At 30.3% G+C, this 25,098-nt stretch overlaps 2 protein-coding genes across 3 annotated transcripts; one reads left to right on the forward strand and one right to left on the reverse strand.

Moving 5' to 3' along the window:
• Positions 1-1,651, forward strand: LOC134716153 (ribitol 5-phosphate transferase FKRP-like). Its single transcript, XM_063578946.1, has one exon. It carries the CDS (start codon positions 66-68, stop codon positions 1,587-1,589), a length of 1,524 nt encoding a protein of 507 aa, XP_063435016.1. The 5' UTR covers positions 1-65; the 3' UTR covers positions 1,590-1,651.
• Positions 1,652-5,460: 3,809 nt separating this feature from the next.
• Positions 5,461-25,097, reverse strand: LOC134716154 (dynein intermediate chain 2, ciliary-like). Of its 2 annotated transcripts, none has more exons than XM_063578949.1 (20): positions 24,944-25,097; positions 21,663-21,710; positions 20,009-20,065; positions 19,677-19,724; positions 18,083-18,163; positions 17,185-17,311; positions 16,827-16,915; positions 16,331-16,462; positions 15,829-15,930; positions 13,567-13,650; positions 13,226-13,310; positions 12,467-12,628; positions 11,691-11,932; positions 10,034-10,123; positions 9,395-9,482; positions 8,337-8,610; positions 7,664-7,763; positions 7,133-7,266; positions 6,287-6,338; positions 5,461-5,882 (listed from the first exon to the last, which is right to left on the reverse strand). In XM_063578949.1, the coding sequence occupies exons 1-20, from the start codon at positions 24,974-24,976 to the stop codon at positions 5,766-5,768; spliced, it is 2,145 nt and encodes a 714-aa protein (XP_063435019.1). In that variant the 5' UTR covers positions 24,977-25,097; the 3' UTR covers positions 5,461-5,765. The 2 variants fall into 2 exon arrangements, with proteins under 2 accessions (XP_063435019.1, XP_063435017.1); XM_063578947.1 differs by lacking the exon at positions 21,663-21,710 and adding an exon at positions 21,547-21,597 and having other exon boundaries at positions 24,944-25,087.
• Position 25,098: the final 1 nt, after the last annotated feature.

Here is a 25,098-nt window from a genome sequence, read left to right on the forward strand (position 1 = left end):
TAAAATATATCTAGTCATTCGGAACATCTGGTGCCCAAATACTCGAATGGAATGTAAACAATAACATGCTGAAAACGACTTCACATAAAAAATGCAGTTTTCTACGGAAGAAACAGACTCTTATATTTATTGCCTTATTCGTAAATGTGATTCTTTTCATATATTTTGCATTCATTCAAAGTGCTTTGCCAACAGACAACAAAAACGGACAAAAATATCCCGAAAAATTCGGTAAAAAGTTAGACTTCGAAGATATAACGATAATAATTCGGGAATTTGAAGATTTTGAGAATAATTTAGAGGATGACATCAAACATTATAATCAGATATTTGGACCAAAGATTGACATTTTAATTATTGTGGACAAAAACCCATATCCACCCTTAAAATTGAACCTAACTGAAAATGTAAAGTTAATGAGTTTAGCTTTCGATCTGAACATTCCATCAGGTTCAGAAAACATTATTGCAAATATTAAGACCAGAAATGTGTTGTTTGTTTCTGATGGATGTAGGATAGCAAACATATCCAACTTTAAGATTGCTCTTCAAAAATTCACTTCTCAAAATTTAGTGAAGGTATACGCAATACAAACTGGGAGCGGGAAATTGAGTTGCCCAGGCATTCAAATTGATACGAAAAGGTGGACTGTTAAGATTGAAGATTTCACAGGCATTGAAGGATTGTGTGATTTCATTGATGGAGATCAAGCAATGCTAATGAAGACAGAGGATTTAAAACAATTAGCCAGTCCATTCACAAGACCAGTTCAAAAATCATTATATTTTCAATTCGCTTTAAAAAAAAAGAAAAGTTTAGTATATGACAAGCAAGTCTTTTTTCCAAGACTAGGCTTGCAGGATTCAATGAGTCAATATCAACATAAACGTTTAGAAAAATCAAGACTTGAATCGACATATAAAAAGTTTGGAATGCATCAGATTATTTATAATCGTGATAAACATAATTATATTGGATGTACAAAAGATACTGAGAGATGTTTTGGCTCAGTTGTAAATGATGTTCCTGATTATATTTATCTAAATAAATGGACTCCACCATGTTGTTTAAAAGCCATAAGAGAAACTGCCTTACATGTTTTTCAGACACTAGAAAAAAATTCAGTTAGATATTGGTTAGAAGGAGGAAGTCTGTTGGGAGCTGCCAGAAATGAAGATATAATTCCGTGGGACTATGATGTTGATATTGGCATCTATCAAAATGATATTCCTAAATGTAAAGAAATATTGAAAGCAAAAGAACAGCAGTATGTTGATGATGGAGGCTTCTTATGGGAAAAAGGAATTGAAGGAGACTTTTTTCGTGTGCATTATAGTGATATTAACAGGAATCATGTTGACATTTTCCCGTTTTATTCAAAGAAGGGAATGATGACTAAAAATACTTGGTTTAAAACACACCCTCAAGATATGGAGTTTCCTGAACATTATCTTAAACCTCTAATAACAATTCCTTTTATTGGAAGAAATGTATCTGCCCCAAATCATTTTAAAGATTTTTTGGAGTTAAAATTTGGAAAAGGTGTCATAGAAAATCCAAAATATCCAAACTCAAATCCTGTCTATTGATGTTTAGTTTATCTGCTCAAAGAGATTATGCTCCATTTATAATGAGATTTTTATTATTAAAATGCAAGAAACTTACAATTTTTTGTCATTGCACAATAAGAACAAAATATATACATATATAAAAAAAAGAAGATGTGGTATGATTACCAATTAAGGAGACAACTCTCCACAAATCCATTCTCTAAATGATTCAGAAATTACCAACTGTACATGTAGCTCATGGTATGACCTCCAACAAGGAGCAAAGCCCATACTTTATAGTCAGCTAGAAAAGGCCTTGAAATGATAAATGTAAAATAATTCAAACTAGGAAACTATAAGACTAATTTATGTTCAAAAATTTTGATTGAAACAACAACCATTGAAATACAAGCTTCTGATCATGACCTGGGAAAGGCACATACCAAATATGTCACGGTTAAACTTTTTTTTTTAGACACAAAAATGTACAATAATTTCAATATCATAACACAGATCTAGACTCTAGAGTACAAGTCATGTAAATGTATATATTTTAGTTAAGAGTACAGCTCAATTTTTATACGACTGCAAAAAAAATAGCATTCATCTCTTGGTATCATGTCATCCTCCAGTGTGGTCAGTGACGTCCGAAGACACTTAGTTTCAGGAAAATTCTTTGGAGTTCTTTAATATGCTGAATCTGTTAAATCTTGTATGCAGTTTTTGGAATATGGTCCCAGTCTTTTAAATTAGTCCACATGAGGTTCCAAGGGTCCAAAATTAAACTTTGTTTGATTTCATCAAAATAATGTATTATTGAGGTTCTTTGATATGCTGAATCTAACTTACAGTGTATTTAGATTTTTAATTTTGGGTCTGTTTTCAAAATGGTCTACATTAAGTTCCAAAGGGTCCAAAATTAAACTTTGTTGGATTTCAACAAAAAATGTATATATGGGGTTCTTTAACATTGTTTAATATGCTGAATCTAATTATGTAATTAGGTTTTTGATTTTTAGGCCTCGTTATCAAATTGTTCCACATTTAGGTCGAAAGGGTCCAAAATTTAATTTTGTTTGATTTTAACAAAAATTTGAATTCTTGGGGTTCTTTGATATGCTGAATCTAAACATGTATGTAGATGTTCGGGCCCTGTTATCAAACTGGTCAACATTGAGGTCAAAAGGGTTCAAAATTAAATTTTGTTTGGTTTCTTAAAAAAAATAATTCTTGGAATTCTTTGATATGCTGAATCAATATTTAGATTATGGATATTGTACCATAATAGGTAAATTTTAAAATTTTCAAGTTCATTTTACCACATTTATTCTGTGTCAGAAACCAATGCTGTGTCCATGGTGTCAAATATCTATCAAGCTTGAATATTATATCCATACTGGCCCAAATTGTTCCAACTCTGCGGTTGTATCAAGCTGTGCCCTGCAGAGCATTTTATTCTAATTGATCGACTACATGGAGATTTAAAATCAGAGGATATGGAACAAATGTATGATTGTCAAATAGACAACATAGTCCAAAAGAAGCAGATTTAAGAAACTACGTATTTAGGTCACTAAATATCAGCTGCATGTATAAAATGTCCCATATGTGACAAAATGTAAGTGTTCAAAGGAAAAGAAACTGCTTGATTCATGACCAAATTATAAACAAAAACAAATATGATAGACATACAAATATTTATATCTTGGGCCAAGCACTCATTAAATGAAGAAGAAAAAAAGTACATTAACAACCTAATATAAAGAGAAAAGAGTACGGTACTTACATTTACTGAAAATGAGTTCAGTCAATAATAACAAATAAATAAATCATGTTCTTCCAGCCAAAAGTACATGTATCAATCAGTACACATCCATCAGATTTTAATTCTTTATTCTGTCAGCAACATTTATAAGGTTTAAACAAGTAGAAAAGTGACTTACCATGCATGCTTACACAAGTCATACTGGCACACCTTATACACAATCTGGAGACTAAACAGAATGATGCAGTATAAAATTGAGAACAAAAATGGGGAATGTGTCAAAGGGAAAACAACCCAATCAAAGAGCAGAAACCAGCCACAGGCCAGAAATGGATCTTCAACCCAGTGAGAAAATTCTGCACCAATAGGCAGGCTTTAGCTGGACACTAAACAAAAAATGTTTATTAGTTCAGTGAAAATAGATGTCATATTAAACTCCATAGCATATAATTGAATTAAAAATAACAAGAGCGCCCATGCTGAAGTGTCTCAACTTTTTACTAATCATTTATATATGTTACTTGTCCTTAATATAAAGCTTTAATACAACTATCAAATAAACTCAACATGAAGGTCATACATAGAGAAATACATGTACACCTTACAATCATTCAATACACTAAATATAGTTGATCTATTGCTTATAGTTTCTAAGAAACAGACTTATAACCAAGAAAACTTAATTTTTCGAAGATATGCATTTTCATCATCCAACTTGTAAGACTGTCGTCAAGTACTTTCAGTAAAAAAATAGCTATTCGAACACACCTTCCCTGTTTTTGTGACTCATTAGATAGGTATTTCACTTCACCCATATATTTCATCTTTTAGTACTGTTATTTTTTTGTGTTATAAAGTCAACCTGTAGCTTTAATATATAAAAATGATAGAATCTGAAGCGAGACGATGTATGAAATATTCTTACTTTGAACGATATCAAGACAAAATATTCAACTCAAACACGCCCTAACATAAAAAGGTGCACTCGATTTTCTCTTTTCGATACAATTGTTACCTATTTTTTTGAATTTTTTCTTCAGTCACATAATGGAAGGGCAGACACGAAAATTACTGAACTAATAGATTGATGTCTTTTCCATCCGTGGTAATTTTTCAAAAAAATCGGAGGTTATGCATTTTTGTCATCCAACTTGAAAGATACCCATGTCGTTGACTTGATATCTAATTGTTCTGCTTAACTATGTACTAGATAAATTGAAAACTTATGCAAATGGTGTTTTTGAAATAAAACACCTCGTAATTGAGAAGAAAATTGCAGTTTTGTTTGTTTCTATTAACTTTTTAAAAATTTGTCACTATAGTAAACAATACAGTAAACATTTATCGCCGTCTCTAATAGAGAGCTTCGATTCTTTTGTTCTATTTCAACCTGGTTTCCGACTGAATATTGACCAATGAACCATGAAAATGAGGTAAAGGTCAAATGAACCATGCCAGGCAGACATGTACTGCTTACTTTTCTGCCATACAACAAATAAAGTTGACCTATTGCTTATTGTTCAAGAAAATAGACCAAAACACAAAAACTTAACACTGAGCAATGAACCGTGAAAATGAAATCAAGGTCAAATAAAAAACCTGCGAGACTGACATGTACATCATAAAATATTTCCATGAACCAAATATAGTTGTCTTGATTTGTTACATGATAGTATTAGAAAAGACCAAAACCCAAAAAACTTAACTTTGACCACTGAACCATAAAAATGAGGTCAAGGTCAGATGAAACCTGCCAATTGGACATGTACATGCGTTACAATCATTCTATATAACAAGTAAAGTAATCTTATTGCTAACTGTATAAGACAAACAGACTAAAACTCAACTATATATAACTACTTAACAATAAAAATGAGGTCAACTGTCAAGGTCAAATGACACCTGCCATTTGGATATGTACACCACACAATCCTTCAATACACCAAATACACTAGACCTATTGCTTATGGTATCTTAGATATAGACTTGACCATCAAAACTGAATCTTGTTCACAGATCTAAAAACATTTGTTTCAAATGCACAGAAAGTTTGTTGGCCCATGAACAAATGAAATTTAACATTGACTATAACAAATATTTCTTTTTCTCACATTCAGACACTAAAAAGAAACAAAAATAAAACAGTTTGATAAATATCAAAATAATTTAATAAATTTATAATTCTTTCATAATACATTGTACATGTATGAACAGTTTTGTAAAGTTAATACACATAAGAGTAAAAAATGCATCAATTAAATAGTTATCACATTTGCTCACATTTTCATAATTCAAGCAGTCATTCAAACATTTAAAACAAACAAAAAGTCAATAACAATCATAAAGTTTATAACATGCTTTTTTTCCTTCTAAATAAGTGAAATGTCATATTCACTGGACGGGTGTCATTTTGGGTTCATTTCTTATTTTTAAAGTCTCGATCACTGTATTTACTTTTTGACTGAATCTACTGGTGGTTCTCTCACCATAGAAAGCAGTTTTTCTAATTTGGCGATTTCATTTTCTTCTTTCTGTTTTGGATCCATTGGTGGTGCTCCTTTCTTTTCCTAAAATGCAAAAATGTATATTTAATAATGGAGTACAATATAAAGCAAATATTTTTTTAGGATGCTTTCAATGATTTTCATATCTGAGATACACTTGAATTGTTATCAACTGTTTACAAAGGATTTTTTCAATATACTAAGGATTTTCTACCCCCAGGAAAAGATAACTTTTATTTTATTCTATAAAATCTTTTAGATTTTTTTGTCTCAAGCGTTACTGATAACTCTTTTGTAGAAGAAACACATGTCTGGTGTATTCAATTTCAATCCTGGTATCAGTGATGAGTTTTTTTTATTTGTTATTTTTTTTTTTTTATTATTTTCTTGCCAAAAGATAATTGATGCAACTTTAATCCTATTAATATATATTTAATCTATTATATCAAAGTTTCAAACTAATATACCTTTGGCATTTTTCTCAAATTTGGTGACAATTTCAAGCTCGTTACGTTTCCTCTGTAAAATAAAATAAATATGATATAGATAAAAAAAATATCTATCAATAAATAACATGCACTTATGATTTATACAAAAACATTTCAAGTGAACTGAAATATTCTATTCCAATAAAAATAAATAAACAAGAATGTGTCCATAGTACACAGATGCCCCACTCGCACTATCATTTTCTGTGTTCAGTGGACTGTGAAAATTGGGGTCAGACCTTTAATTTGGAATTTAAATTAGAAAAATCATATCATAGGGAACATGTGTACTAAGTTTCAAGTTGATGTAACTTTAACTTCTGACATCAAAAACTACCTTGACCAAAAACTTTAACCTGAACTTTGCACTATCATTTTCTATGTTCAGTGGACCATGAAATTGGGGTCAAAACTATAATTTGGCATTAAAGTTAGAAAGATCATATCATGGGGAACATGTGAACTAAGTTTCAAATTGATTGGACTTTTTCAAAAACTACCTTAACCAAAAACTTTAACCTGAAGCGAACGGACACACAGACGGACGAACGAACGAACGAATGTTGGCACAGACCAGAAAACATAATGCCCCTCAACTATCGTAGGTGGGGCATAAAAAGGTGTAAAAAATTGTACAGAATTATTTTTGAACGGTTAGTATACTTTACTTATTACAGATCTCTGATTAATCTGAAACACATTGAGTCAATTATCTCCCTTATATATTTTTTCTTAATAACTTTAAAATCTCCCTTTCAAATTTATTTTGGATATATATTTTATTCTAATATTTTATTCAATACAAAAAAAGTAAGATTAACAAACCTATCATCTCCAACTATAACCATTGGATAAACTGGATTAAATTCTATATGCGTTAATTTGGTCTTCTTTTTCTGAGCTACCATTTGTTCACATAATGGTTCATATTTATTGATATGCAAGTCATATATGAACACCTGAAAAGAAGAAAACATATTACTTACTGTAATGAAAACCACATTTTTAAACAGTTTCTACTAAAAAAATGTACAAAAATCTAATAATACTAACATTTGGAAAGTCTTGTGAATCCTGTAAGCCAAATACTGATCCAGATTTACATGTCATATACAGCAATTTGAGCAAACAGAATGAAACATTTGCCATTGCCAATATTATGACAATTAAAAAAAAACCATTGCAAATTTTAAATTAAGATGAAATAAGAAAAACCGTTTTCTGAAACGAAACATCACATTATCTCACCAATGACTTTACAGTAATGCTATAAACAAATTGATGGTTGACATTCAGACACAGGGTCTGTGTGAAAACAGGAAACGGACACATATTTGTTTTGTCTGATATACATACTTTTCCATCAGCAGTAACAGCAGCAAAAACAGTAGAGGAGTATGGAGACCAGGCTACATCACCAACAGAGTTGTTCAAATCAAAAGTAAATAATGGTTTTCTAAAAGTACAAAAATAAATTGTTACATTTAAAAAAAATAACATAAAATATACATGGGTTATTCCTTCAATATAAAGGTAGAGTTTGGTATATCAGCCCATCAACCTGTCTTTAAACATGGATAGTTCCTAGAAAATATGCATTACTTTTTGCTTTATTGTAAAAAAAATATTGTAGAAAGAATATTAAAATATTCAAGAAAAGAAGACATTTTTTACTCCATTTATCTTATTGGTACTGTGTATCTTCCTGTGTTTTCAGGCAGTTAAAATGATTTGTTTTGTATAAGGTTTTTATGTATTCTTTGCTCCCATTATGAATTCAATGGTGAATATCAAATTATGAAACAGTGAGATATTAAGTTCATTCTTCAAGTTAATCAAGAACAGAAATGTGAACACTGTTCCTTTGATTCAATTATTTTCCAGCATTTCTTAGAAGGTTGTCACATGAGCTTGAAGCTTATCATTTACAGCTTTTCGTGAAAATTGGTTAAAAAGCAATGTAAAGGCTAAATTTGTATGTCCCTTTAAAGGTTATTCTAATTAAGATTACTTTCTCTGCCTATGTTACCTTGAATTAGCATCATTAGAAGTATCTGATTTATCTATGCTAGTTTTACTGCTCATCTCCCATATTTTGACCGTCCAATCAGCACTACAGGTAACATAAATATTTGGATGGTATGGATTCCATCGTACTTTATATACAGCCATATTGTGGGCATCCACTGAATCAAGGAACTGACTGGTATAGGCTTTAGAACACATGTGGATCTTGCCCTCCTCAGTTCCCACCAAAAACAAGTAATCATTCTTTTTATGGAAGTCGAAGGCTGTACCACAACCTGGGAAAAAAAAAAAAAAAATCAAAAATTTGAAAACATGACAGCTGTTTTAGAACATGTTAGACATTAGTGAATGTTAATAAGAAAGGAGAAGAAAAACACATTGAAACTGCTATATAACATTTTCAAACATCGCAATCAAATTTGTCCTCCTCATAAATTAGTTGAAATCATAAGAATCCTTTCCAACTAAAATAAATTTATGAAATTTTATGCTTGTTTTGCACACCCTGATAAATACAAATAGAATACTGAATGTGTCAAACACCCAACAACCCAACTTAAGAGTAGAAAATAACAGGAAGTGTTTTTATTTGCATGCATACTAGTCATTTTTTGGGCCCTTTATAGTTTGCTGTTCAGTATGAGCCAAGGCTCCCTGTTGAAGACATACTTTGACCTATAATGGTTTACTTTTATAAATTGTTGAATAAAAACATCGTGATCACATGCATTATTTTTTGTTATAAATGTTTTTTTGTCTATTTTGAAGATATTTTTTATACTCAGATAAAATTAATCAATGAGTGAATTTTTTTAGAGGAAATTTCAAGGTACCAGTGAATTAACTACACAAAGCAATAAGTATTGTATTTATTTGATGGGACAAAAGAACTTGCAAAGTTTTAAATCAACAGGTAACTTTCAAATGAATCTGTGGAAAGGTTTCATTGGGTACCCTATAAAAGCTTTTGAAAATAAAAGTTTTAGTCAAAATGTATTGAATAAAAATCTCCATCAGAAATAACATGTTACTTTCAAATAGTAGTGTCTACAAACTTACCAACAGTATTAACTTTTGTACCATCAGGACCCTCAGCAGTGGTATCAGGTAAAGTTAAACAGATTACATCCTGGTATGTCAGCTCGTTCTGTCAAATAAAAACACAGTTATAGCAAGATGTTTTCTGAGTTGTAGTTGTAGCCTCTTTAGTTTGTCAATTTTATGCACATCTAGATATGGAATCCATTTTAAAAATTCTAAATAAGAGTAAGGTGCTATAGTTGTTTCACAGACAAAGTTGATTATTTCTACATAAAAACAAAATATTCCTCATTTTAAAGAATACTCAAGTGAGTAAAGAAAAGTATTAGAGAAACAAGCTTTTAAAAGGCAAAACCTCTTTTTTTTAGCTTTTTTTATTTGTAATTTTCTTTTTTCTTTTGAACACATATATTCTAATTCTTATATTCTATATAACTTGAAAATGATTGACTTTAGTTCTCGTTTTAATTGTTTTACATTGTCATTTTAGGGCCTTTTATAGCTGACTATATGGTATGGGCTTTGCTCATTCTTGAAGACCTTACGGTGACCTTTAGCTGTTAATTTGTGTGTCATTTTGGTCTCTTGTGGAGAGTATCTCATTTGCAATCATACCACATCTTCTTTTTTATATTTAATACAAAATATCATAAATACCTTGATTATAGTCCAGTGTACAATTCTTCCGTCTGAAGACACAGAGTAAAAATTGTGATTGTTTTCTAAGTCATCTGCCTGCCAGCGTACCTATTTGTAATAATAATCAGTTATAATGAATAAAAAAAACATCTGTAAAAATTTTTACAAAAGTAAATTCTAGGTTATTTATTACTTAATTATCTATAAATCTTGTTCTTTTTATTTTTTTCTTCAAATACTATATTCTATAAAAAAAAATATGGTTTTTGTTTTATGAATAATATAAAAGCTTTTAATTGCTGGGAGTCGGTGTGGAAATTCTCTCTCTTGTAATTTCAGTATTCAGATTTGCCATTCTAAAGCAAAAAAAGTTCTAGTTCCAATTTAGTTTCACATTCATTTACAAGAAAGTGCACACTTTGACCAGTAAAAGATATTCGCATCCTTAATTCAGAGTATCTATTCAAAAAGCACTTCAGAAAAGAGTTGACAACAAATTTCAAGTTCATTTAGGCCACGGTTTTTTTATTTGTTGGTTTACGGATCCGCCGACCCGATTTTGCCGATTTTCAAAATAAAAATTGACTTTTCACGTTTTTTATTCCCGCCGACCCTTATAAATGCATTATCCCTGAAAAATAATTAAAATTTTCTTCTATTATGAAATGAAATGCATTAATCATTAACAAAGTTGATAACACTTTCTGTTGTGAAAAATAAAACTTCCAATTTACGTTTCTAAAATTAGACAAATCAATTATAACTGACCTTGAAATGTCTATTTCGCAAATAATTTTGCGGAACGAAATCTGTGTTTAAAACCAATTACAAAATAAGTTCGTTTCCCTTATTTGTCATCAGTCCATAAGATGCATCATCTCAGAGAAATAGACTTGTCCAAATGTGGACAGGTGGAATACATCAATTAAAGTACTGAATATTAACACATCATTTGAAATTTTCTTGTTTCATAGATAACAAAAAAAAATCGATCATTGGGATAAAAACCGGATTGCATGACAAATGATGTACCCGATATTGTCGTTTTTCCAGTGGACGAGTCTAATACGTTTTTCGACACATGTGTTGAAACTATTTTTGTACGACATTTTTATATTTTTTTTCTTTATCAGTTTTTGGGCTTGAAGATCATTATTCACCAAGTTTTCTGGAAATGATTGAGAGCTACGCGAATCTGTTTTTCTTGTTTGTGAAATGACGATTTAATTTTGTCTCTGTCCATGCAACCCCCCTTTTTTACAGAAAATTATTAAACGATGTCATGCGATTTTCATGATCACTGATCAATACTATTTCATCGAACTTAATGCTAAGAAATGATGACAAAACAGCAGATAAGACAAACATTTTGTTAGTAAGATGATATATTTATTTATTTTGCATATATATTTTCTGTTATGAAAGATATTTTTTTTCTTTTTTTTTCCGACCGACCGACCCGACTTTTTTATGTGAAAAATCTGTAAACCAACAAATTAAAAAACCGTGGCCTTAGTATAATGCAAAAAAATAAAAGTCTGTCAATATATATTAAGCTAAATCAATGGCACCATTTAGTCTCATGTAATATTTGAATATCAGCAAAAATAACAATGATCTGTATAACATTTTATGAAATATCTTCTAGTAATGGTAAATAAGCATTAGAACCTACCTGCCAGACAGGGTCTGTATGTTTACCATTTTTAGCAGTACATCTATGAACAGGTTCTTTTCTCTCCACATTGAAGATGCCTACACTACCATCGTAAAATCCAACTGCTATCAGATAGGGGTGTTCTGGATGTAAGTCTAAACACATTACACCACTGTCTGTTTCATAAACAAATTCAGGGAAGGAGGGGTTCTTCATACTGTTGAACAAGATCATACCGTTTCCTTGTTTCATGAAATCATCTGAAAATTAGGAACATGAAATTGAAAACATTGTAACGTTGGGCTTACACTTGAAATTGAAATATTTTGGTGTTTGTAATTTAATATTTGAGATACATGTAACAACAAGAACACATTCAGTAACATATCAATTTGTTGACATATTCATTATTTTAATGGTAGCTCACTGGAACTTTTCTCTCTCCCTTTTTTCATTTAGCCACATAATTCACTGATTTCACATGCAGAAATGAATGGCATTGTGTTAGCATTTGTAATTATTTCATCTGAAACGGTGCCGTCACTAAATAATTTTTAGTATATACATGAAATATAACTATTAGTGGTTCACATTTTAAGCAGAATAATGCAAGCATAAATGATTTCATAAAGATTTTGTTTAGAAATAATCTGACAATAAAAACAGATATTCTTCAAATCACAAATTTCACTAAATATTTTAAAATTTAAAACTTATACAAGCTTCACGTTGAAAGATTTACCTTAAGTGTCATCAATTTATAAGAAGTTTGATATCTATACACTGAAACTTACAAGAGCCAAAAGAAACAGCAAATAAGTCCTTGTATTTTGGATTCCAACAGAGTGAGGTGACTGCCAACTTCTTTGCTTTCTCGTAGGTAAATCTCCACAGAGGTAACAGTGTTCCCTCATTCTCTCTGTATTCATCTGATGGATCTTCCCAGTACTTGAAATCTGAAGAAAAAAATTCAAATGGTTACACACCAAGAACTCTTTTTCAAGATAATGATTTTACAAAAAATTACTGTTTCAAAATTTATAAGGTGTTTGTTATCACAGATTTGATTAGAATAATTTATCAGAGACAATAAAATCCTGTTTTTGAATAAGGTTCTTAATGAGACAAAATAGTTTATGAACAACAAGAATGTGTCCATTGTACACGGATGCCCCACTTGCACTGTCATTTTCCATGTTCATTGGCCTGTGAATTTTGGGTAAAAACTTTCATTTGGAATTTAAATTAGAAAGATCATATCATAGGGAACATGTGTATTAAGTTTCAAGTTGATGTGACTTCAACTTCATCAAAAACTAGTACTTTGACCAAAAACTTTAACCTGAAGAGGGACAGACGAATGAACGAATGAATGAAAGGACAGAAGCACAGACCAGAAAACATAATGCCCCTCTACTATCGCAGGTGGGGCATAAAACATTTTCTAGCTTTTTGTTGTTCAAACCAATATAACAAAAAAAAATCCTGCCTATTTTCTCTTGTACATATATCACAGAGAGCAATATTGAGTAAGAATATTTGGTAAAACAAACCTTGTGCAATATCATCAAATGTATTCTGGTTGACCATTCTTTCAACAATCTTAGATGCTTTATTCAATCGAGATATATCTTCTCCCTGTAAAAGTGCAGTACGCTGATTAAACTATGTTGACTTATAAATTTCTTACTCTTATTTTATATGTCTTAAACAATTTATTAATGTATTTGTGATAATGTCTTATAATTGCTAATGAATTACTTTTCTAGTGAATCTTTTTAAAATTTATTACCATTAAAACTAATCTTGCAAAAAACCTAGATGAGTAGCAGAATCTTCCAAAAAATGTATATTATATTATTTTAAGTTGTAAGATAAAACTTTAAAAACCCACCTGAGTTTCAGTAATTGTTAACTTCTTCCTTGTTTTCTCCTCCTCCCTCCTACCAGGTACAACTTTCTTCTCTTTGCTCTTCTCCTGAGAATTTATAAGTTTAACATTAACACAAACTACCAATAAATATATCTTTAGTAAATTCGAAATTTAAACTTATTACATTTTTTTAATTTATACATAAAAAAAATCACAAGAATATTCAGTTTTCAAACTAAAAACAAAGAGTTATCTCCCATTGAAATCAAATACCGTACACATTTAAAGGATCACTTTAGTTTATCAGTTTATAATTAACATATATACATTTTTGAGTATACCATAAAAATGGGACCATAACTTCTATATTGTTGTAGAATTTAATGCAGAAATGTATGCCAAAAAAAAATGAGTTTAAAAGTAGACAGTAGAATCATGAAATTATTAAGATATGTGTATATATATATATATCTCTAAATAAAAAAAATCATACAACTGATGAGGGATATTCCATTAAAATATATATCAAGAAGACACATGTTTTTTCCCTGTCCCCCTCCCATTTTCCATCCCCCTAAAACTAAAAAGATGACAACCACAAATTTTGTTCCATTCTACAAGGGATCTCAGAAAATACCTTCCCAGAAAAAAGCCATATCTCCCCTTACAAGTTCATTCCTCTTAAGTTAAGTAAACACTTCATGGACAAGAATATTGACCAGACTTGAATGTACAGGTTAAGAAAAGGTCTAGCTATGCCAAAGCATCATTCTTATTGTAAAAATATGAGAACCCCCCCCCCCCCCCCCTTTGGTGGTAAATTTAAATGGAATGACCCTGACTATAGAATTTACCCGCTATTTTTGTGCTCAAGAGTAAAACTGTTAGTATAAAGATGCCATATGGGACATCACATAATATATTGTGCTACTTAAATACTAAACTTCTCTAACTTCTCTATTGTGATGTAAAAAAACTATCAATTACTCATTCAAATTCATAATAAATTAACAGATTACTAACAAATTTTCTACAGTACATTTAGTTTTGTTAGTATCAAAATTTCTGATTTTTACAATAGAAGAAAGAAATGGTTTAAGGGTCATCAGTAAATCTAGAGTTGTCTTTCTCAGTTTGGATTTCTTAAAAATCTAATTTTTATTAGTCAAATCATGCAGTTAATTTCTATTTGATTTAATACACTAATTTCACATGTTATTTGTTGTGTATGATTTCCATGCAATTATATCACCCTTTGCCTAAATAAAAACCAGTAGGCAAGTCTAACTATCGTGACATAGTATACATGTATGGTTTATCTAAAATGCAGGCAGTTCATTTACACTAAATATTTATAACTATTTTTTGCAAACTGCGGAGAAATTACTTGAACAATCTGCTGGAAAGCAGTCGGTGGTTTATATGCTTGCTTTTCTCTTAATGCTTCCATCTAAAAGATATATTCCAGCATAAATATCTATACATAGAAGGAAACTTTTCAATACCTCACTCTGTAAATGCTGGCTAATTGTAAACAGGATTTTAACTGTTGATATGTTTATTCATATTTTGTACAGTTTTCCATCATCCAGTTTCTTAACCAAAGTTTGAATACTAAATTAGAAGGTCAACTGTAAAATGCTGTTCCATTACCCAGGGATGCACTTTGACAATTAGAGTAAACTCCTATAGAAGCAATGTTGGACACATCCATTCTAAACTATTAGTTTAGATAAATAAATAAAATTGTCGTGCACTTTACATTGTGATCTCAAGTTACCATCCCTGGGTCATATCTAGGCTTTTAAATTATGAAACAGCCCTTAGCTATAAAATTTCATTTGTGTTACAGAAATTATCACACTGCAAATTTAAAAAGATGATTTTTTTTTTCTTGATGTGAACTTTTTGTTTATCTTTGATGTATGATGTAATCTTAAATAAATATAAAATGACATCATTGAACCTTAATTTTCCTATTACATTTTAGACATTTATCATAATGGATTTTAGTAATTTGTTATCTGCAATCCCTGAAATGTTCAAGTCAAGTTAATCACAATGATTTACAATCAATACTTTTATTTGCATGGCCTTGTTGTCAATTTTCATTTTTGTGATTTTGTTAGAACAAATTGTAGTAATATTGACATATATAAGAAGTGATTTCTAAACTACACAAACATATCAAATACCATCAAAAAGAGTTATTTTCAAATTAAGTGATTCACATCTATGAAATCGCACATTAGATTTTGACTGATCACTGAATTATTGACTTACTTGTTTTTCAAAGTCTTCTTGGTATGCATCAAATATATCCCACTGTGTAACATTACCAGAAAATGTGGCTCTTGGTGGTGGCTCAGTGGCAGTTCCCCTTTCCTATGGAAAAACATCATATTTTGATCAGAATTGATCCAGAACAAATAGATTCAATTCGTTAGTTTAAAAACAGAAAATAAATGCTCTAAAAAAACAGCATTAAACAAGTGTTACAAAAGTGTGATACTGTGGATTAATTATTATTCGTTTGATACCAGTTTTCATGTATTTCTTGTTTACAGGTGAACCACGAAAATGAATGTTCAAAGAACAAAAATATTATATAGGCTTTTATGCAGAATTTCTGCTAAACCACAAAATTAAATTTTCACGAATATGCAAGTATTCCATAATCCACCAAAAGAAATGAATCCACAGTACACTAATTATCTCCCCTTATTAAATTTCACAAATTAATAAAAGATTCGGCTTTATTATAGCTTTTGGTAACATAACTCACCCTGTATGGATTGTTGTATGTTTGTGAAGCTCTTTCACTATAGTTGAACTGGTTAGTCAACTTTTTTGATGCAGAAGATTCCCCTTCACCTGGAGCTGGAGTAGCCGCCCCATCCTTAGCTTCTTCAGCAGCCTGCAAAATGAATAAAATTGTAAATGAAATATCTCATTGAAAAAATTCTTACTGTGAAAAGTTTGTTTATTGAAACATGTTTTGCCATTGGAAATTTTTTTTTTTTATAAATGAGCATTGAAAAATTACTTTTAAACATGTGCTTACTGATCATGAGCAACTATTCATGAAACAATGTTGGAATTATTTAAATTTAAAAAGAACTATTTTTTCTTAATATTTTCTCAGGAATTTAACCACCTCTTTATCATGTTTATTCTTGAAAAAATTTATTGAGAGTATATTGAAAAAATTATCTTTAAAAAAAAAAAAATTAAGACATTAGCGATTATAATTCCTGATGACAAAATTATTTGGAAATTACTTCTTCTTTTGCTTGTTCTTCCCCCTCTGCTGCTCCTGCTGCTGGAGTTGCCTCCCCTCCTTCACTTCCAGCATGTTCACTTGGTACAGCTAAAAGAATAAATGAGTATAGTTTAATTCAACACCCCAAAATGCACTTCTCATTGTCTCTATATTTCTTAATATGTTACAAACCACCTAATAATCTAGTATAAATGCTGTTTGAAGCTCTTGAACCATAATTTTGTTTGCTTTATTTATAACAATGCTTTTTTCTACATATTTTCATTTAGCTAAGCTATTATTTTTTGCCTTCATCCCACATGAATGACATTAATAGGTTTTAGATGGTTTTCCTTTTTGTAGGTTGATTTATTTACCTTCTGGAATTCCAAGTCTTGCTCTTTGTCTTTTAGCTTCATCTGATTCTTTATGAATCATGTTGCCATCTAGGGCAAAATGAATGGCTAACTGATCAACACTTGAAGTCTGTTTATACTGCCTTTCCTGTTAACAAAAAGTGTAAAGTAAAAAGAGAACAATTGAACTTTTTCTTTCTTTCTGAATCACTACTATTGTTCAAATGCCAATCATATTTCTGCATTCTTCTGAAGCATATACTGGGAAATATAAGAAAGTATCTTCTTGAAAAGAAAGTACAGGAACTTTTGATCAAAAAGTTTGATAAAAAAAAACAGAAACTAAGGCATAGATATTATTAATAGAACTTAAAGTTAACCCTTTCCTCCATTGAATTTTGTTTTTTGCATACTTGATTCGCATAGGATTTTTTTAATCAAATGCTGAACATATGCTTTAAAGTATTAAGGCATTGCAAAAAACAACTATTTCATCAAATAAATTTTAGTCAGATATTCCTATGATATTCCTTTTCATATCAGATACAAATTTTATTAAGTCAACTGCAGACACTTTGTAGTCAAAGTGTTTCAACTGAGGTACTACACAGGCGTCAAAAGGCGTCATTATGGAGTAAGGGGGGTGGCGTCAAAAGGCGTCATTATGGAGGAAAGGGTTAACATGTTTGCTATATATAATTTGGCTATCCAGGGTAAGTGTTACACTTGGAGATTAAAGTTACATCTGAATTCACAGATAGTAAATTGAATAAAACCTATAACAATGAAGCTAAGGCCTTATAACACAATTTGACTTTGACATCATTTCGAACATGAAATATAGGCTTACGACCAACACATTTTAGTGCAGAAAAGTGTTGCCATTTATTTTTTTCCAAGAGACCATAAGAAACTATACCTTGAAGCTGTATCTAACAATATTCTGTGGTGCATGTGGATTGTTGGCAGTTAGAATTCTGGTGAACTCTTCCTTCAGTTGCTATAAAGAGAAAACAAAAATTGTATAGTTTAATACATCATTGTCTGTGACATTTTTAGTAAGGATTTATCGAATTCTTTCCCTTTAATTTCATGTATCTATATTTAACATTTGCTTTGACATCACCTTTTAGTGTTGATTTCCTATTTTTTATCAAAAAAAGTCAAAATGTACTATCCAAAAAAAACAAAACTCCCTTCTTTAACTTTTATAGGAGTTGGCTGCTGCACAGGGTTTCCGCTGGCGGTCGCCATTTTCGCAATTTGCGAAAAAATAATCATTGTGGCGATTAAAATTCGTCATTGGCGAAAGAATTTGGCGAAAGAAATATATATATACGATTTATTTGTAGCCATCTTTTTTATTTACATTTTTTCGGATTTCTCGGATTTTACCTGATCAGACATTATACTCGGAATTTACCTTGAACTCGTTAAGATTTTGACAGAAAATCAATAATGATCAGCTGATTGCATTTTGTGATATCGATAACAAAGGACTAATTAATAAAAGTGTTGATTGGTTTGTTTGACAAAATTATATGGTTAAATGGCTTCTGCTAAATGTCACATACAGAATTTATTAACTACTTTGCGACTCACGTGTTTGAAGCAAACTTTCAAAGATAGTTTAGAGAAGAAAGCTGTTTATGTGACGAAAAATGTTCAAAAGCAAGAAAACTCTCCGATTTAAAACTTTAATTATCCTTTGACTTTAATATAGGTAATTGATTAGGGAGACTACTTCAAAGTCGTTTGAGTGACACACATGTTTCAAGCATAGTTTTACGTCTCAACTTTTTCATTTACGATGGTCAAGAAAAGAAAACTGTCGTTATGAAGAAATCTATTAAAAAGGTTGGGAACAACCCCTCGAATGAAATGAGGGATCAATTTAATGTGATAAAAGCTTTTGTTTTGTTGTAAAAACCACTGCACTTCTTAGTACAAAAGGGCACATCAGTATTTTTCTTTTAAAGAACTTTCCTTACGAACTATACTGGTATTTTACATGTTATATGATCAAAACATGTCTATTAATTTTGTTATAATTCAGGAATTATATCTTTATTTATAAAGTATAAAAGTATAGTGGTCCCCTCATTTAGAAAAGTTGTTTAAAATACAACGAATATTTTTCCTTTTTAAGTTAAAACATTCTGTTGTTTTAAAGTAAATGATTTAGTGTTTATTCATTAACATGTAGACTCTTAAATAAGTCTGAGAGAATAATCAAAGACACAATGGGGAAAAATCCTCTTATTTAAGGGAGGGGGGGGGGGGGTAGAAAGAGGTTAATTTTAAACGAAAAATATGTTTATGTCATTTGGCGAAAAAAATAATAAAGTGGCGAAAAATATATTGTTTTGGCGAAAGAGGTGGCGAAATAAATAATTGACCCAGGGGAAACCCTGAGTTGGCAGTAATGTTAAAATTATAGTGTGGTAGCATTAAGAGTATTTCTATAATTATATGTTTCAGTGTTTACATTCTATTCTGCAATAAATACTTACTCCTTCATTTAAATCCAGCTGGTCCTCAGGTTTGACTAGATTCTTGTGCTAGAAATTACAAGAGACATGAAATAAGTATAAAAGAGTTTTAATTGGTTTCTTTTGGGATGTATTCAAACATTTACATGAATAGACAGAATTTTAAAAACTATCATAAACTATGGAACTTATAAACAAACTTATTATCTTGAAACAAAATGAAAGTATCAAAGAAAGTAAAAATTTGCAATAATCCTAAATTAAAAGTAGCATGAAACATTTGAACATGATAAACAGCTAAACAGGACAGGATATATATGTTGATGAAGATGTTTGAAATATTAATTATTTACCTGCATCCAGTCTTCAGCCTCAGTACCATCTCCTATATCTGTCATGTCATCTCCATCCTTAAATACAAATAAAGACGGTCAAATTATCAGGATGATTAAATCATATAAACAAATCTTTTCTATAACAATCACATCAAATATGGTGCAATTAATTAATTGAAAGTAGAAAATCAAAACTGAGAATATTGATTATATAATGTAACTGTTTGTTTTCATTTATCATTCACAAAAAGTACAAATAAAATTACCACAAACGGGTTATAAATTAAACTGAGTATATAACCGTATTATTATAATGTATATTTAAATATTACAACTATGAGCATGATTGACTTGTAATTCTGTAGACTTTTGTTTTCTCCACTGTGCCTGTCAATACAATTATTCTTCTTAATTTCTTTAACAGTACCATTACAAATTTTCAAAATAATGTAAAAAAAGTTAATCAAAGACTTTTAACTAGGAACATTCATTTGGAAAATCTAAAAAATATGAGAGCTTATGTTCTGTTATCAAATCATCAAAATTTAAAATTTGAGACAGTTCTGACCTCATAGAGGCAAACATTGTGTAAAAATTGAATGAGGCAAACTGAATATATTATGATAATTACTGGGATGGACAGAAGATAAAATATAATACATTGTCACACCATATTGTTGTCTATAGACAAATGTGCAAAAACAAAATGTACTAAAGCACAATTGAAATTAAGTAGCTGGCAACTGTGTCAAAGACTTTTCTTATAGCCTATATTGTCTAAGAACTACAAAAAAAAACATGGTCCTTATTTAAGTCCACTTTTATTTATCAGAATCTGAATAAAAAATTGCTTAAAAAATTTGTTAACTAGTCAGGGTTCTCACTATGAGTTTTTGAAGTAGTCCTGGACTAACCAGTGTTGGCCATGGTGAGTTAAACAACGAGAAGAAAATAATATTATTGCTATGTAATACATGTACATGTGTATCTCTCCGACCATGACAAAAATAATTTAAAGAGATTACATCCAAATTAAATTAACTTGTCTATAAAATGGTGATAACTAGATTCTCCTGATATAACATTGAACAATATCTTGGTACCTGTCAATGATGATCATGAGTGAAAACAGATTTTAAAAGTTCTAGACCCATGGTCTCTTCTTATCAAGAACCCTGGTTGAAATGGTCTGAAATTGGTCTTATCTACATAGATTTAAGAACTATTTATATTGAAATGCATATATTAATGTCATGAAATGAATTGCAACTATTAAACCCAAACTGATTTTTTTTTCAGAAAAATTCCCACAATATCTGTGTTTAAATTTCAAAAGACCATTAATTCCAAAAAGAAATCAACACACAAAATTCCCAAATAAAGTTACATTAAATCTACCAGCACCATTTACCATAACAAATTATATGTACATTGTATATAGCCACAAAATAAAATGTTAAAATCTGTGGTGTATAATAAAGCATAAACGATATAACCAACTTGCAACCAAAGAATATAACAAACCTATAAAACACAAACAACAAAACACTTTTTACCTTTTTGTGAAGAATACCTGGTCCTTTTGTTTGCTTGGACTTGGCAGCTGCCTAAAGAATTTAAAATTGTATAAAATGAGTTATTTATGTATAACGTTATAAAAACACCAACTCACCTTAATCCTGGTCCTTCTGCGAGCCATGATATCACTCATTCCACCAGCCTGTATAGAAAACAGCAGACATGCATGATTGTGCATTACATTAAGCCTTCAAGGTGTATTGTGGGAGAATTTGATACAATTTTGTGGACAAATATTGAATGATGTGAAAACGGGAACAGTCAAACAAAACACTATTTTTTGTGCAGAACACTTTTAAGTTAAAATAAAACTCTTATACTGATGGTCTTATGAGTTCCATTATTTATTTTCAAATTGTATAAAAAATTTGTCTTATTTCAAAGATGAAATTATTAATGTGGTCATTGAAAAGATGGACTCCCATAAAATCTACATAAATGTATATTTCACATATTTTTATCATTCCATTATATGTTTTGGACACACTTCCTTTTCTTTTCATTTCTGTGTATTATGAATTTATGATTGGTGTTACTTTTTCGTAAGAAACTTATTCAGTTAGTATCATATTTCATTTAAATTGACATGACCTAATTATAACTAATATTCAAAATATTGTCTTTATTTTGACGTACATGTAGCTACAAGGCCAACTTCAAGATAAAAGTTTACAGTTTGGGTGCTTTTTCTAAATGATACTACATGTATTACTATTCTGCATCTCCTTTTATTTATACAGGATAAACTTCTTTAAAATCAGATTGCAAAGACAAATTAACCTTGTCTAGATATAAGTTATCGTAACCCAGAAGTTGAGAATACATTGACTGATTGATAAATAGCTGTTAAAAAACTACATGACTTTGAACAACTCCTTATAAAAGTTCCCACTCTGACTTAGAAGCTAGTAACAGGATGAGAACTTATATTTCAAGCCTAAACTAGTTGATGTGTAAGAATATTTTGTGTGTAACCAAAATCCTTATAACAAACAACATGCATGTACATTTGTATGTGAGAAAACAACCACTTGGATACATGTACATGTGATACATAATTCAAGATGTTCAGCAGGAGGCGGAACCCATCAAGGTCAAAATTACATAATTGATACATATTTGTTTTTCTTTTATTTTTAGAAATATCACAGTGACTCACTGTCAGTGAGTATCTTATAATCTATCATTTAAAAGAAAATATGAAAGAAAATTTAATTAGAGTCACAAAGCAAGTGTTAAAGGTAGATCATGGTGACACAAATGCTGTTAATAAATTGACTACTCATGCATAAAATATAGGTCAAGTTGACCAAAAAGTTACTAAGTCATTTGTCTCTAAGAAATTACTAGTACTTCAACAAACAAAAACGTTTCAAAGGTGTTACGTAAAGGGGTAAGGTAAACTGACAAGAGCCTTTCAATGTCCAGTTTATACTAATGCCTTGAAACAAAACAGATCTATAAGCTAGATCATACAATTTTTTTTCAAGAAAATGGTAAAGCAACTTTTATGAGACACGAAGTAGGAAATCTAAAAATAGAATGTTTCAGACTCAAGACGTTTAATTTAAGCATAAGTTTTTAAATTTTTGTGATATAATGTTTTTACAATCATAATAAGTTTATTTTTTTGTAATTTAATATCTTAAGCCCTTATAAAAACTGTGGATTTCAGTTAAAATGTTTGTAAGATGTATAATAATTGGTTATACATGTATCAGTCTTCACGCTGAATGGCAACCCAGGCTTGTAAAATTGCTCTCCGGCCTGTAAAAACCATATCTACATGTACAGGCCAACAGAATCTAACCAAAAATTTTCAAAAATTGAGCTCCAGGCCTGCAAATTTAACAGTTCATCGGGAAGATGGTTATATAAAAGTAATTATATACATTGTATAAGCCAATGTTTGTGCTTCATAGAAAGAATAGTATGTGATTTAGGCAAAGAATTATGATTTGATGTGTAAAAAGTATGAAAGTATATATAAACTAACAGTACAGTAAATTCATGCTGTTAGTAGTGACTAAGAGCATCATATTATTAGGAATCAAGAATTCAAAACTGTCCTAAAAATTACTTCTATTAGGTTACAAGTGCATGCAGGTAGATTAAGATGGTGGTTATATATAATACAGATTGAAGGCATAATATAGGCAACAGGTATTCATGCAATGTCTTTAAAGCTGGTAGAATAGTGAGTTGAAGCATGCAGATAATAAGCATATTTATGTATGAATAGTATTATAGAGATAATACAGCTAATTGACACTATAAGAAATGACTGCAGGTTTCAACTATATTATTAATATTCAATTATGATTCTAAAGAAAGATAAAAGTCTTTTTAAAGTAAAAGCTAGCTTCAACAAAAAATATAAAATTTAAATCAAATTTCACCATCTCAGTAATCAATTTAAAACATTGTAACACTTGCTTGAGAAAAATGTTTGTTCCTCTTTGATTATAAAAACTGAAACCTGAAGGTCTTTCTAAGGATTTATATTTAGTATACATTGTACATGCAAAATAACAAGATTGTAAGTTATTGTGACATCTGACAATGTGAAATTTCCTTCTATTTCTTTTGGGGTATTTTGAACTGGATTGCTGTATTAGTTATATAAAAAATGTCTCTTTCCTCCAACAAAATGAATGTAGCAAATAAGCTCTTCTTCTTTTTAATCTAATAGACAACTTTCAAGTTCGATGCATTTCCATCAAAAAGTTTGATTTTGGTAAACGTCACTCACGCATTTAGGTGCGTCGTCATCTCCAGTTCCATGTTGAGCGAGTGGTTGAAAAACTGTTAAAGCTATATTGCACGAATTATGCAGCAAAATGAAATTCAAATCTCATAATTGACAAGTCTTCACGGCTGTCATTAGGGAATTGTGATTAAACACCTACTGAACAAACTTTATTTCTAGTTTATTCTGCACAATGACGATCACTAAGACGCTTGATGAACGTTTATATTGCAGGGATACAGACAAGCCCCTCTATCTGGTAAATGACGTCACAAGGGGGGCATATGATTAATGAGTTTTTTCGGTGACAGATGAACTCGAAAGTGGTTTATTATAACACTTTTTTTTATAACTAAATCTCTTTCAAAATGAAAAGAATTTGACTTTCATTACTTGGCCAAAGTGGTACATGGCTGAAACCATCAAGACTTTATGGACTTATTAACGTTAAACTTTTAACATAAGTTAGTGACATTTACTTAAAGATAAGCATCGTGTACTTTTTTTCTTTTTTAGCTAAATAAAAAAATTACAGCTTTGCCTCAAGTGGGATTTTTTGTTCAAACATTTTTATACACAAAATGTCGAATCAAAATCCGTCTTTGATGTAAGTGTATGTAACAAACCTGTTTCCCCTTTGCTGGTTGTTTTGGTGGCATTTTGACTGATGGTTAATATACCAATTCAGTGAATACACAAATAAATTCAGACAAATAACGTGTATCCACCGAACGATGGCGTTGTTGTTGCTAGGGTTGATGCGCAGCCGTAGAGGAACGAG

This window comes from Mytilus trossulus, chromosome 4 (genome assembly GCF_036588685.1).
Source record: "Mytilus trossulus isolate FHL-02 chromosome 4, PNRI_Mtr1.1.1.hap1, whole genome shotgun sequence".
Classification (NCBI taxonomy): domain Eukaryota; kingdom Metazoa; phylum Mollusca; class Bivalvia; order Mytilida; family Mytilidae; genus Mytilus; species Mytilus trossulus.

Excerpts from the sequence above, each read along its gene's own strand:
- LOC134716153 (XM_063578946.1), top strand. The coding sequence starts at position 66 with ATGCTGAAAACGACTTCACATAAAAAATGCAGTTTTCTACGGAAGAAA.
- LOC134716154 (XM_063578947.1), bottom strand. The coding sequence starts at position 24,976 with ATGCCACCAAAACAACCAGCAAAGGGGAAACAG. Across the intron at positions 20,066-21,546 it reads CAGGTATTCTTCACAAAAAG|GATGGAGATGACATGACAGA; the intron begins GTAAAAAGTGTT and ends TTTGTATTTAAG. Across the intron at positions 7,267-7,663 it reads CTGTTACTGCTGATGGAAAA|GTGTTCATATATGACTTGCA; the intron begins GTATGTATATCA and ends TCTTCTTTTCAG.